At 38.6% G+C, this 13,822-nt stretch overlaps 1 protein-coding gene across 1 annotated transcript in view; it reads right to left on the reverse strand.

Moving 5' to 3' along the window:
• Positions 1-10,070, reverse strand: part of LOC145985968 (lysosomal Pro-X carboxypeptidase-like) — a 33,598-nt gene extending 23,528 nt beyond the window's left edge. Inside the window, exon 1 of the mRNA XM_083120116.1 lies at positions 9,889-10,070. Within this exon, the coding sequence (XP_082976242.1) occupies positions 9,889-9,984 (96 nt within the window). The 5' untranslated portion in view covers positions 9,985-10,070. The remainder of the gene's footprint in view (positions 1-9,888) is intronic.
• Positions 10,071-13,822: the final 3,752 nt, after the last annotated feature.

Here is a 13,822-nt window from a genome sequence, read left to right on the forward strand (position 1 = left end):
TAGTGGAAGCACAATGCACACTGGTTCCGACTACACGTTAAACTGTAGGTTTAGTCCCGATTAGCCTATCTGAGCATAAAAGTGGGCTTAAAAACAAACTAACGAAAACGTCTTCTATATACGTCGTGACATAACTTTTCTTCTTTACTTCAGCTGCAACTACAGATTCTGTTGATATTTTCGGCTGATCCATGTGGCAAAATTTATGTGTGGAAGGAGGATTTCTAAATAGGATAAGCCACTCATAAGCAATTGAATAATTCTGTAGCTTTCTCAATACATAACTGGTTTATTAAAATTTATTTACTTCGGTATTGTAGTGATTATTATGATTCATTCTTATTAGTAGAACGAATATAAATTCGATATTACACATACCATATTGATATTTGAAGATGACAATTGTAATGAAATGAAAATTGGACACTTCTGGAATTTCAATCCAGAGCTAATTAAATCTATATTATACTCTCTAGCATACTTAAACCTGAAGGTTTATTGCTGCAGCCACACAAACCTCCCATCTGTCCCTATCCGGGGCAAGATCAATCCAATCTTTCCCACCCTCACCTATTTATTTTAGGTCCATCTCAACGTCATCCCTCCATCCTCGTCTTGGCCTTCCTACTGGTCTCTTACCATCAGGTTTACCAACAAGAATCCTGTAAACTATTCTCTCCTCTGCCATTCGCGTCACATGGCCTGCCCATCTAAGTCTTTTTGGTTAAATTATTCTAATAATAATAAAAGAATCGAAATAATTTATTGTGTTGCTGGAGGAACTAACGCTAAGATGATGTTTTTATTGGTTTATTTTAGTGTTGCCCATGAGACGAGACTTTGGCCTGTCTCATCTCGTGGAAATGCTGTCTCGTCTCGAAAATATTCATTTGTTCTCGAGACACATGATCAATCTCGTCTCGTCTCGAATTTTTAAAAGCCTGTCCCGTCTCGTCCCGTAGGCAACACTAGTTTATTTGGAGATTATTTTAACAATACCCAGGCCGGGATTTATATACGTATGTGGAGGCCTGGAGTTGCAGTTCTCACGTTCACCCTAAATTCTGATCTAATCTTGATCATACCCTGCATAATTTTGAGCCTCCTAAGCCTACTAGCTGCTTTTAATCATAGAAGTATTCATTTGATCACAGTTTTTGTTTCAATGGCTCTAGTAATAACTTTCACTTTCTAATGACAAAATTGGCTTTTTATGGGTTGATAGTCTAATATGTGAACATTTCTAGCATAGATAATATTTACAAGTAAAATATACATGTCATGAACATCAGAATACACTAATTTATTGAATCATTCATATATCCCCAAGTATATGTACTTATTGAATTTGATTGGGTGGGCAATCGGGTGGGCACAGACATTTTTGGGTGGGCGCTTGCCCACCCGTGCCCACCCCTGTTGCCATCCCTGCACTACAGAAACGAGATTAACTACTAGTGCAGTGACGCGCTGTATTAGAATTAATAATAGTTAATATTAAAATTTAGTTCACTCTGAAAATAAAAATGTAGTAAAATCAGTGCTGGATCTACAAATCTTGAGCCCCTGCAAAATATTACCAACGCCCCCCCCCCCCCTCTACCTACCTACCTTCATGCACACATTAATATATATATTACACATATATAATGTACGTGTGTGTGTAATTCCTGATCTCATGTTGACAAAGTCACATACAAGGGCCGGCAGGGTGATTTAAAACTTCCTTAACACCCCCTATATAAAGTAAAGGAGTTAGGCTGGGTACAATTGATCATGATAGAACTTAGAACCATGTTAGGATTATGGCAAAACACATTGGTGTATTGGTGTGTTCCAAGCGCCATATTGAATTTTACTCAAAACTCTTAAATGGGAAGGGTATGTAGCCGGTGTTACCGCAGTTAACAGCAAAATGTAAAGAATCTAAAAGTTATTTCAATAAAATTACAACATTGTTAAATACGTTAATGAACACCGTTGCCGTCGAGTAGATATTGCCTAGGACATTTTTTCTGCAGCCGACAGAAGCGAAGAGGGAGGCCGTTCCGCTACCCTGAAGAGGCAACAAGGGAGAATAGGGCGCCAATGCAAGGAAAGAGCGGTGAAGGACTTTGGTGTATTATTCATATGCCTGTTAGGGCCCTGTTGCCGTTCAGACCCACCGGAGCAGCCAGTGTTGTCACATCGGATTGACAGAAAAGAGCTAAATCCCGCCTAAAATAGGAATACAATTTCTGTGAAGCAACCAGAGTAGACTGCAAAGCCAAGGCTGGATTTAACTACAACTGAGACCAGTTAGGTAATAGAGACCAGAGGCGTGGCGTGCATGTAGCCGCTGTTACCGCAGGTAACACCAAAATATAAAGAATTGAAGAACCCGTCTTAAAATATTATTACGTACATAAACTGGTAATATTGTCATAAAGTAAACATTGCAGACTGACATTTTTTCTGACACCGGCAAAAGCGAAGAGGAGGACTGATCCGGTACCCTCCTCAGGCAACATGAGGAAAAGGCCCTGAGCCACCGCAAGGAGGACTTCGCGTAGCAGCAAAGACTGAACGCGGGAGGAGAAGGCGGGTTTTAGGCATGCCTGTTTAGCCGGCGCAGTTGCCGGTGATTCTTACCGGATACAGATCAGTGTTGCCATATTCAATTGACAGAAAAGAGCTAAGTCGCCTAATCGGGTCTATCTTACTCAGAAGGTGTCCACTCACACTGGGTAACGATGGCGCAGTGGTAGCGTCGCCACCTTATAATCAAGGGATCCCGGGTTCGATACCCGGTGGAGGCACAAGTGGTTCGGATCCAACTTGAAACTGTACCGATTAGTATTACTGTGCATGAAGTGCACTTAAATCGCCAAATCAAAATTTAAAAAAATCAAATCACACTGGGGGAAAAGCAAACTACCAAGTGATACTTTGTATTTACTCTAAATATCAGCGATTACGAAAGTCCTCTTTGTCCTTTTTCGACATCATGGGCGAGAAGGAGAGGAGAGGGATGGGTATGATCAAGGGGTCCGCTGTCCTAAAAATGTCAACCTAAAATTCTATATTTCACACATATAATATTATTTCGGTTACAGGAATTTGTGATAATTGTTGAAAGGGCCGATTGAGATTGACATACGTTGTCGCAGGAATGCAATAATTTCGGATTGAAGCAATGTTTTTGAGGTGGTAGAACTGTTTTTGGGCGAAAACATTACTTACAAGCATAATTTTCCGATTGTTATCTTAACACGCTCTGAAGTGTCAGGTGTCGCAGGTTCGAATCCTCAGCAAGAAATGGTTATTTCAATGTTCGTTGTTATTATTTTACTTACATAATTATAAAAATTAATAATTACATACACAAAGAAATAATAATTTTATTTCAATAATTCACCATGCATCCTCATCGTCACGATTATCCTATAAAGCGAAAGCCTTAAAGGTAGCAAAGGACGTAAGATATACGAAATAGTAATGGTGTCAGAAATGAGATTTCTGTAGATTTAGCTAAACATGGGAGTGGGAGTAGTTAGGAAACAGATGAAGACTACATCTACTCTGCATACGTCTTATTTGAAACGAAAAGTTTCGCGATTTGGGCAAACCTGGTTTCAAAAGAACTAAGATGGCAACAGTAGTAGAACTGGACTTCTTGCAGGTTCCGAAGGAAATATTGGGGAAGGGCCGATGCTGAGAGGAGAGGGGGCAAGGAGGGTGCTTCACGTGTTACAAAAGTAAACAACGGTTTGCGGGAGGGACTCTGCAGTGCGAGTTTTGTGAGTGGTGTCTTTCGTCTTTATGTTGTTTTCGAGCATTGTCAATTAATTAATGGAGCTTGCTCCGAGTTCCGAGGTGGCGGATTCATCCTATGAGAACAGTGTGTGTAATTGTGCGATAAAAGATATTTTGAAGCAATGTTTCGGTTCATTCTTTTGCAGAAAAAAGCAAAATTGTGTCGAAAGGGAGGCCAAAGCCTATTTTGAACGATTTAAAAACCAAGTCGTCTGCTGGATATGACCGACATTTCAATGTTTCGTGGTATAACGACTATCCGTGGTTATGTGGATGTGCGCAGTTGTCGAAACTCTTTTGTTGGCCATGTACTCTATTTTCGGGTGAAAAAAAACGTGTGGAATTCAGGTGTGGATAACAATGACCATGACGCACCCAAAAATTCAAATTCAAATGAAAAACTTCACTTTATGACAGCATTATAGAACTTCTTGATTTGATTTGATTGATTTTGCTTCGCTTGTGCCACTTTTGGCTAATTTGCGAAGATGGGGATGAGTGATGATATGATGAAATTGATGAATATACATCACAAACGTCCATGCCCAAGCCAGGATTCGTACCCGGGACCCCAGCATCATATAACTATTTTCAAAGAAGAGTCGTCGGATTGATCTGCTCTATAAGTAGCCTTCGATGTTTCTGTAAGTATCAAATTACGTATTATTGTGTAAACAACCAATGTTTGCGATTTCACTTCAGTCCTTATGTGAACATTTTTTTCCCTGATTAATAACTTTACCAAAATCTAGTAGCCATTGAATTGCAGACGTACCAGATTAATATTATACGAACTACTTGGAAGACATTGGGGGGGGGGGGGGGCATGAAGTGGGGACGCGCCCAAGTCTCCCTTAAATGTCCTATTGATAACCGGTAACACTTTTAAAAATACCACGCCACGCCACTGTTCCTTGGTGTGATTCGTGATTTGGACAAACCTTGCTCCAAAATACTAAGTTGGCAACAGTAGTACGTACAGCTGGGTTTCCCTTCCACGAAGGAGCGGAGTTCTGTCGTCTGCTCAGTGCTCACCACACAAACGTCAAACTGGCCCGGGAAAAGTGTGGTTCTTCCCCTTCGCAGCTCATTGCAAAGAAACGGAGACAGATGAAGAATTGACAAGGGTCTATCACCATTCATTGGATTTTCGTGGTAACTGTCTCGTGAGTGGTAGTTCTTTCTAGGAGTGTTTGTGGCTAAATCACTGTGCTGATTGCAAAACAAGAACGAAATGAACAAATATCTAGCTGGAAGACATGTTTTCTTTACCGAAAGGGGGTTTGTAATAACGTCTGGCAGGCATAATAGTCGTACTGATAGCCGGTAACACTTTTTAAAAGGTCACACCACGCCACTGCTGATGTGCACAGGCGCCGATTTCTTAAAAGATTGGGGGAGGGGAGCAAATCTAAGTAAAGCATACAGTATGTAACATTGTTATTCGTACACATAGAATTTCCGAGGAAAAAATGTCATATCTACTAGTAAATATAATCATTTTCATATGTAACTGGAAATTATTGTTAATGAAGGTTTCACCAACAAATGTCAATAAAAATGTATGTTCAAAGTGTTTAAACAGATCGTATAATTTGTGTGAAAAGAGAAAACCACGCTGTTTCATGCAACATTGTTATTCGTACAGGCAAATCTTCCTCGCATAGAGCGCCACCGCTATTCGGGCGATTTCGTGCAGTTTGCAACTTCGTAACAAGTTTGAACATGCAGGCGCGCTCCCCGTCAAGTGGAATGCTGGCGTAGGTATTGTTGTAGGCCTATCGTCTATCTATCAGCGTGTTCGAAATGGGCAAGGTGAAGGAACGTAGTTCCGACCTGAAGGATGTTTTATAAATTTGGCCCTTAGAGGTTATTCGTTAAGAAAAATTGGACAAACAGTCAATAAATCACACTCCAGAGTTCAATACATAGTAAACAAATTTAGATAGGAAGGTTCAGCACAGAATGTGCCGAGAAAACCAAAAGAGAGACGGTTAAATAAACATGGTGAACACTTTATTTTAAAAAGAGTGCGAGAAAACCCCCCGACTAAGTGTTCCACAGTTACGACCGTTAGTAGAAAATGTTACTGGCAAGATGATGTCCGATCAAACTGTTCGACGTGCCTTGTGGAAGCATGGATATAATGGCAGAATACCACGTAAGAGGCCGTATGTAAATAAGGTGAATCGCAGGAATAGACTTTCATTCGCAATAGAGCACATCCACAAGGACCAGGAATTTTGGGATAGTGTCATATGGTCAAACGAGTCCAAGATTAATATATACCGGTCAGATGGGATAAATAGGGTCTGGAGAAAATCAAATAAAGACAATGATCACATTAACACAGTTCCAACAGTTAGACACATCCACAAGGACCAGGAATTTTGGGATAGTGTCATATGGTCAAACGAGTCCAAGATTAATATATACCGGTCAGATGGGATAAATAGGGTCTGGAGAAAATCAAATAAAGACAATGATCACATTAACACAGTTCCAACAGTTAGACACGGTGGTGGGTCATTATTGCTTTGAGGCTGTATGTCGTCCAAAGGTGTTGGTACCATCCAGTTTATTGATGGTATCATAGAAGCATATGTCTATTTGGACATATTGAAGAACAATGTAAAGCAGAGTGCCGCTTATCAACAGATTCCAACAAGACAATGACAGTAAGCATAAGGCGCGAGTTAACATGAATTGGCTAATATGGAATGTGCCCAAACTACTACAACACCAGCTCAAAGGCAAGACTTAAATCCCATTGAGCATTTTATACGCAACTTTGAAGAGGCGAGTCCATAAAGCAGGCGTCCAAACAAGAGTTGAAAACTGTTGTGCAAGCCGAGTGGAATAAAATAAGCTCTGAAACATGTCGGAAACTGGTTAATTCTATGAAGAACAGGTGTCAAGCAGTAATTAAAGCCAAAGGATACGCATCAAAGTATTAGAACTGTCAGTCAATTTGAACTGAATACACTTTTTTCTTTTATATTATTAAGTGTAGGAATAGAAAAGTTGTAGAAAAAATGGCATGTTTCTCTTTCAGTTTCATTTAATTTATTATTGTCATTGGTTATACAGAATTTGGGTAAGATTTTATGTTCGTAATGATATTAGTTATTGAATTGTAAAGAAACAATTTCAAAATAGTGTATTTCCTTTCAGATATTAAAGCATTTTCTTTGAAAATCCGTGTGTACGAATAAGAATGTTACATACTGCATATACATATTTCTTTCTCTTTGCGGGGAGAAGGCCAAAGTTTTTCTTTTCCTTTAAGTTGGGACCTAATACACTTGAGATAACCTTTGAAAAATAGTAATTACAATAACTATCTTTGACAACATAAAATATACAGTATATCAGGGTACATCGAACTCTACTCGTATTAGCTGGACAAAAAAAATCACTGCGCTACTGTGATTATGTAATTATACAACAATTGACTGAGAAATTTATTATCATATTCGGTTTACAATACTTATTCCTACAATCCTTTATAGGAGTTTAATATCTTCACACGTATTTACATAAAAAAGGAAGGCCCAAGATAAAATTTCCATCTAGGCGAGGGAAACAAAGGTGCCTATTTTGCAACGGACTGGCTCATTCAAGAGCATGAAGGCTACAGTATTCCTATGCTACATCCTCTATTCTCGCACATATGCATTGATAATATACCATGCGTTTTCATTAATTCATTGTCGGTTTGAAAAATGACATACTGAAATAGTAAACGCACAAGCACAAGAAAGACACTCAAACTGAGTGATAATCCCACATTATTAATTCTCTCCCTTTCAGAGCAGAATCCTGCGTAATTTCCCTGTTGTATGCGAAGTTTCTGTGTGCAAAAGTTATGTATTATGTTGGAAGTTAAATGCATTGAGCCCCTTATAGGGAGGTAAAACGATAAATGGAGGGGCCCGGGGCCCCGTGTTCCTTCCTCCCAGTTTCGGCGCCGGTGGTGATGTGATATATATATATGACACTATTTTCTCACACCTGGAAAATGATACATTTGTTACAATCATGCAGTCATAACTTTTTCCTCATTAAAAATAGGTTGAAGAAACCTTCACCACATAATTTCTCGTGAAATTGTAGCCTGATTTGATCTAAGGTCGGAATTTTTCCGGCTATGTACCCGCAAAAAGCTGCTCCAGGGCCTACCCAGCCTCAAATCAAATGGCACCCGGTGGGGGGTAAAGGCGGCCGTAGAGTGGTGCCGATCACATCAGCTCCAAGATGTCCGACATCGAAAATATGTGGGGACCCTACCCCCATATATCCATATATTCATATATCCTTCATGGCACGGTGCTATATGCGCAGGGAACTTTAACTTTACAGTTCTACATATTGTATTCGTTTCTGTACCTCTGAGTAACTACGTTTATTTTTTAGATACGCGAACCCTCTACTATGTGAATAGCTGAAGGCCCCCTAAAGGCTTACTTGTCCTCCCCCGCACTGCGGGGTTTTGCGGCTTGTAGATCCGGCACTGAGTAAAATATATTTTTTTTAAATTAAACGAACTATAAGTTTAACTATAAGCTGTGGATCTCGTCCCGATTAGCCTCTGTGCATGCAGTGGACGTGAATACAAATTCAACCAACTATTAGTAAATATTGCAATATGGTGCAAAAAGCAGCACGTTTGCGCAATTTTAATGCTCTTAAGCCTAGGCCTAGGCCTACATATTAATTAATTATCACTTGTGAGGTTAAAAAATAATTTCTGCACTACTGTCATAGTAGCTCATTTCGATTCCAGCATATGAAAGCAAAATAGCTACATGTGAAGAGGATATTAAAGTTAGGATCTATTTTCCAGTTCTTGATCACCTAATTACTAAATTAAAGGAAAGCTTTACTAAGGGCAGTGATGTGTTAATTGGAGTTAGCCGTTTCAATTCAGAAAGTGCTGATTTTCTTGAGCACGAAAAGCTACAATCTTTCGCCGCCCACTACTGTTGTGATACGGACAGTTTAAAGTCCGAATTAAAGCTGATGCCTGAAGTAATGGCAAGCTACCAAGCAGAGAGGACTCATAATAGTACCCTTGCTTGCAATGGTTGAAACGTTCGAAATTGCCTTTCACTTTTTAAGCATTGTGTTATTGCAATGTGCATGCCCCATAAACAGCGGCAAATCAAGTGTAATCGAATTGGTAACTAGAAGTTGAGTGCTTTATATATTCTCTCAAATGTAACAGTAATTTAGTAAAATAGTCCTGAACACTATTATTATGCTATGGGAAATTTTTCGATTCTGCCCCCCCCCCCCTCCCCGTCCCGAAAGTTGGGTCCCAAGTTACGCCCACACTCGAGAATTTGAAAAGGAAATCTGTAGCCTCCACTTATAACAGCCTGATGCCGTCACTTGCTATCAACTCACCTTTATGCCTCAACGAATTTACTTCAAATAGTAAGGGAGCTTTCAGACCGAAGCAAGCTGCAACCGGCAGGCGACAAGCGACAAGCGACATGGAAACTTTTCACACCACAGCGACAAGCAACACCGGCCCCTCAGTCTAAGGAAGAATTCGCACAGAAGCGACAAGCGACACCTGTCGCTTGAGGATTTCACCGATCGAACACAGGCTTGTGCGGCCTGGTATGCCGCTACGGTGTGAAACGTTGCTGCTGATTGGCTCTTTCCCAAACGGCATGCGTCGCTTGACGCTGCGGTCTGAAATCTCTCTAAAGGAAACCATTCACTGCCACTGCACATATACGCAAATAACAACCAAACGACATGATGCACGATATTGAAAAAACGGCCCAGTCCAGCGACACATGCAGTTTTCTTTCTCTCGCCAACGAAGGTGACCGCGAATTACGAATGGGTTCATTCAGTCAAAAGAGCACCAAACAGCTGCAACCATTATCGCACATTCCTAGACTCGAGTAGAAAGTGTGTAAACAGCTACTCGCCATAGAAAGATTGAGTCGAGCAGCTCGTTCCAGTCACTTTCACGCCCACTCGACCAATGTAAACCAGCTTTATGTCTCAATATCGTAACAGAAACTTATCAACTTCACTACTAATCTTTTCAACACAATGCATCACGTAACTTACCGGCATTTCGATAAACTTTGTTTCATATTCATAACCCGAAGTACACACTAATAAAAGACTACTAAAGATCAGAAGCCGAAACGAGTACATCTTCATTTACCAACTGGCAGTTATCGCACAAAATTACTTTACTCTCTATGGAACTACACGACTCCCGTCTCTTGTCATGTGCTGTTGCCAAGGTTTTGAATGCATGCCAGTACAACAGCTATATAAATAAATACAACGGTTCTGAGAAATGCGTTTGAAGATTGCAAAATCTAAATAAAATTAAAATTGCATTCCAAATAAAGGTGGAAATGACCGTGCTAGCTATAACAAATTCCCTCAACAAAAGAACAATACACGAAATGTACACCATGCATGACTTGCTGTTCCACAATTGTAATTTGTAGTCTTGGCAATTAAAAATATGTAAATATTATTACAAGTCACTTCCTTTGATATTGATGTGAATTTGACATTACAAAATAAAATAAAATAAAAAGTAACCTGCTGTTTCCGAATAATAACTGACAAACAAGAAGGCACTTAGGAACAAAAGGTCCTGGACCGTATTTAAATTCATTCGGAAAAAGTTCCTACATCGTATTTAAATTGATCCGGAAAAAAAAGTTCCTGGACCGAATTGAAATACTTTAGGCCCGTATTCATAGTCGTTTCTCAAGAAATGAAAGCGTCTTGAGACCTCTCTTAAGACGCCATGCTGTTTCATAAACGTATCTCAAGATACTAGCCAAGAGACGGTTTACTTCACCATCTTGGATAAGAATGGTCCATCTTAAGATGGATCTTGAGAGAGAACTATGAAACGCCAAAAGTGTCTCTTGGAACAGACTGTTCTTGGATAAGAACAGTCTGTGCCAAGAGACACTTTTGGCGTTTCATAGTTCTCTCTCAAGATCCATCTTAAGATTCGCTGTTTCATAGACACTTCTTGGCAGCGTAAGAGCGATATTCGGTCGGGCCGTATTCATAGTTAAATCTCAAGACACTGTGTAAGAGATTCTTAGCCAAGACGATCTTGGGAAGGTAATCTCGTCTTGAGACAGTGTCGTTTCATAGTCGTATCTTGAGAAACTCTTGGCTAAGAGCCGCTCTTCCCAAGGAAAGAAACTTTCTCTTCGCCAAGACGACGATCCTGAGATACGATTGCCTGAAGTGATACCAACTTAAAAGAACTGCAAGAGAAATTGTCAAAAGAAACAACAAAACACATTTTGAAATACATTAATAAATTACGTGAAGTTATGAACAGAGTCGTAAAAGTACATTTATTTCGATAAGTGATGATTTTGTTACAGAAGATGAATTACTTTCCTGGCTTTGTATGTTTTTCTTGGGTTAGCGATAGGGTTGTATGTTGGTAGTAAAACAAAAGAAAATCACGCAGCGGTGTGCAGTCAAGACGTAAATTCACTACAGGCGCTGTGCTGTAGCTTCATGTTTTGTTGTTCATATACGTTGATGAAAGAGAAACAAGAACAACAAAATAATTATCTACTCACGGATTAAAACTTATAGATACTAGAGTTTGGATTCAAATTAAATATTAACCAGTAATTAGTCTACATAGAAACGAGTTACATCAAAACTCAGCGTACTCAATTCTGCGTTAATCTATGCTACGCAATTTTTTTTGTCTTGAGAAAAAAGTGTCCCCCCCTTTTTTTGCATACGATCGCTCTCTTTGAAATTCTATAAAAAAGAAATGGGTGGTCCGATTCTAATGAAATTTTATTACGGTGCAACCAGGAAGGTTTTAAACAATTCTTAATTTTCAGATTTTTAAAATTTGTCAAAAAACTATTGTTATCAATTTTTGCGAAACTACTTCTCTTATAGTATTGTAGTCCTACAAATACAATTTTGGTCTTGCTTTGAAGGTCTTTGCATCTGTTTTTCAAATCCATTATTATTGTCAATTCATGTTGCAAAACAGATTTTTAATCAACGGAGTACAGGGTGTCTACCAAAATAACAAATCCAAAATTCTTGATCTTTCTTCCCTTTTTCTTAACCTTATTTAATCGTTCACTACTTAGGCATAGTTGCAAATTTAGATATTTTTATTCAATGAAAAACCCTTACCAGAAGGCCAGTGAAGATGAAAACTGAAGCTGTGCTTGACTTGCTTTAATTATTAATGCATGTAAAAATTAATGCTCCAGATATCATCTTAGATGGGGAATGGCCACATTACGTTATGTAATATTTTTACAAAACTTTATGCATACAAAAATGTAATTCTTAAGAACCAAAGTAAACAAATTTTAAACAAAACTCAATATAATTTAAATTTTCAAATATTCAATATTATTAAATCCCAGGACAGGTATATAACAATTTAACTCGCTACACTGCAAAAAAAAAAAAAAAAATAGCAAACATTCTTGACCACAAGCATGATTTCTTGACTATCTTGACTGGTAGACAGCCTGGAGTAAATATGTACATGGAACGTGTCCAACACTGTTAGCACTAAGAGCCTGGAGTTTCTATGGTTCAACGGACATCGCTGCATTGATATGTGCGAGAACCATTTCAATTCAACTTTTTTGGGACACAAATTTGATACATTATATATTAGAAAAATCAATTCATTTGTGAATATATATCCATAAGCATAAGATAAAAAAAAAAGTTTTAGTTGAGCAAAATGGGCATTTACAGCTGCAGGCATGCATTTGAGGAATCTTATGAACTTGAAGGTTACCAACCTTACCACTCTTTCACTGTAGCATCAATATGTTTGAACATAATTTCCTTACATCAGTCTAATACTGGGATGCTTCTCCATTTTCTACCCAAGTATCAATTTGCAACAAATGAGAAAGGGCTATCTAGTCCAAACTTACCTGCACATTGTCATGTTCTTTTCAGAAAACCATAGAACAGATGTTGTTCACTTTCGGAACATTCTTTAATTCATTCACGTTTTTTTTATCAAAGTAATTGTAATTTTTTTTAATAAAAGTGTTTTTGTAACTGAAGAACGTACGTTTCCGCAAATGGTTTGTGGGGCTATGCGAGAATGGTGTGTGGGGCTACGCATATTTCTTTCGAAACCAATTTTTAACTATTTTAACCTAAACGTGACCCTACCTAACCTAACCTTACCGGGAATCGTTCATGGGGCTATGTGTCAATGGTTGAATTTCCGCTATGAAACATTCCCACATCACACAAAACACCTTCCAGATGTTAAACAATGCTACAGGAACTTATTACCGTTAAGTAGTTTCTTCTGTAAAAATGAAAAAATCTGTCCGGGGAATATCAGATTAGTACCAAAACTACTTCTATGGATTCGAAATCCCAAGCGGAATACTCATAATGAATTTCCACAATGTGCATATAAATTGTTCACTCCTATTCTCAAGAGTATAAGCGAAATGCAATGACATAATTCGACACAAGTACAAGTAAAATTCATCAACGAAGAAAGCGTAACATTGAGAAGTTGGAATTTCAAATGGGTGGTTACAATACACGTGAACAAGATATGCGGAGCGATTATGGCCTGGCATTTATGCACAAAATGAGTGTATAGCAAAGGACATCAAATATTCAGAATATGTTAAGAGCTAAACTTTTGACAGAAGATAAAATAAATCTACTGTCATTTAATGAATATCTGAGATGTATCAAAGTTTAATGCAAAAGTGTATAACAATACACTGGGTGTGTTTTTTATTCCATCATAAAACAGAAGGTACAAGATTATGGGATTCTCACATATGAGGAGATGCACAAACATTACCAAACTAATTTATCCCACTCCCTAATCACAGCCTCTCTGCCTTTGCTCATTTACGCTGTACCATAGGCTATAGAAACAAAGTGAGAGTCCATGGTCACAGTAAAATGTTCCAGCGAGCTATGATCAATTGAAGGGCTTGGGTGTAAAACATGGTAAGTGACATTTTGGTAT

The sequence above is a fragment of the Lepisma saccharinum genome, chromosome 3, assembly GCF_977018435.1.
Source record: "Lepisma saccharinum chromosome 3, izLepSacc3.1, whole genome shotgun sequence".
Lineage (NCBI taxonomy): Eukaryota > Metazoa > Arthropoda > Insecta > Zygentoma > Lepismatidae > Lepisma > Lepisma saccharinum.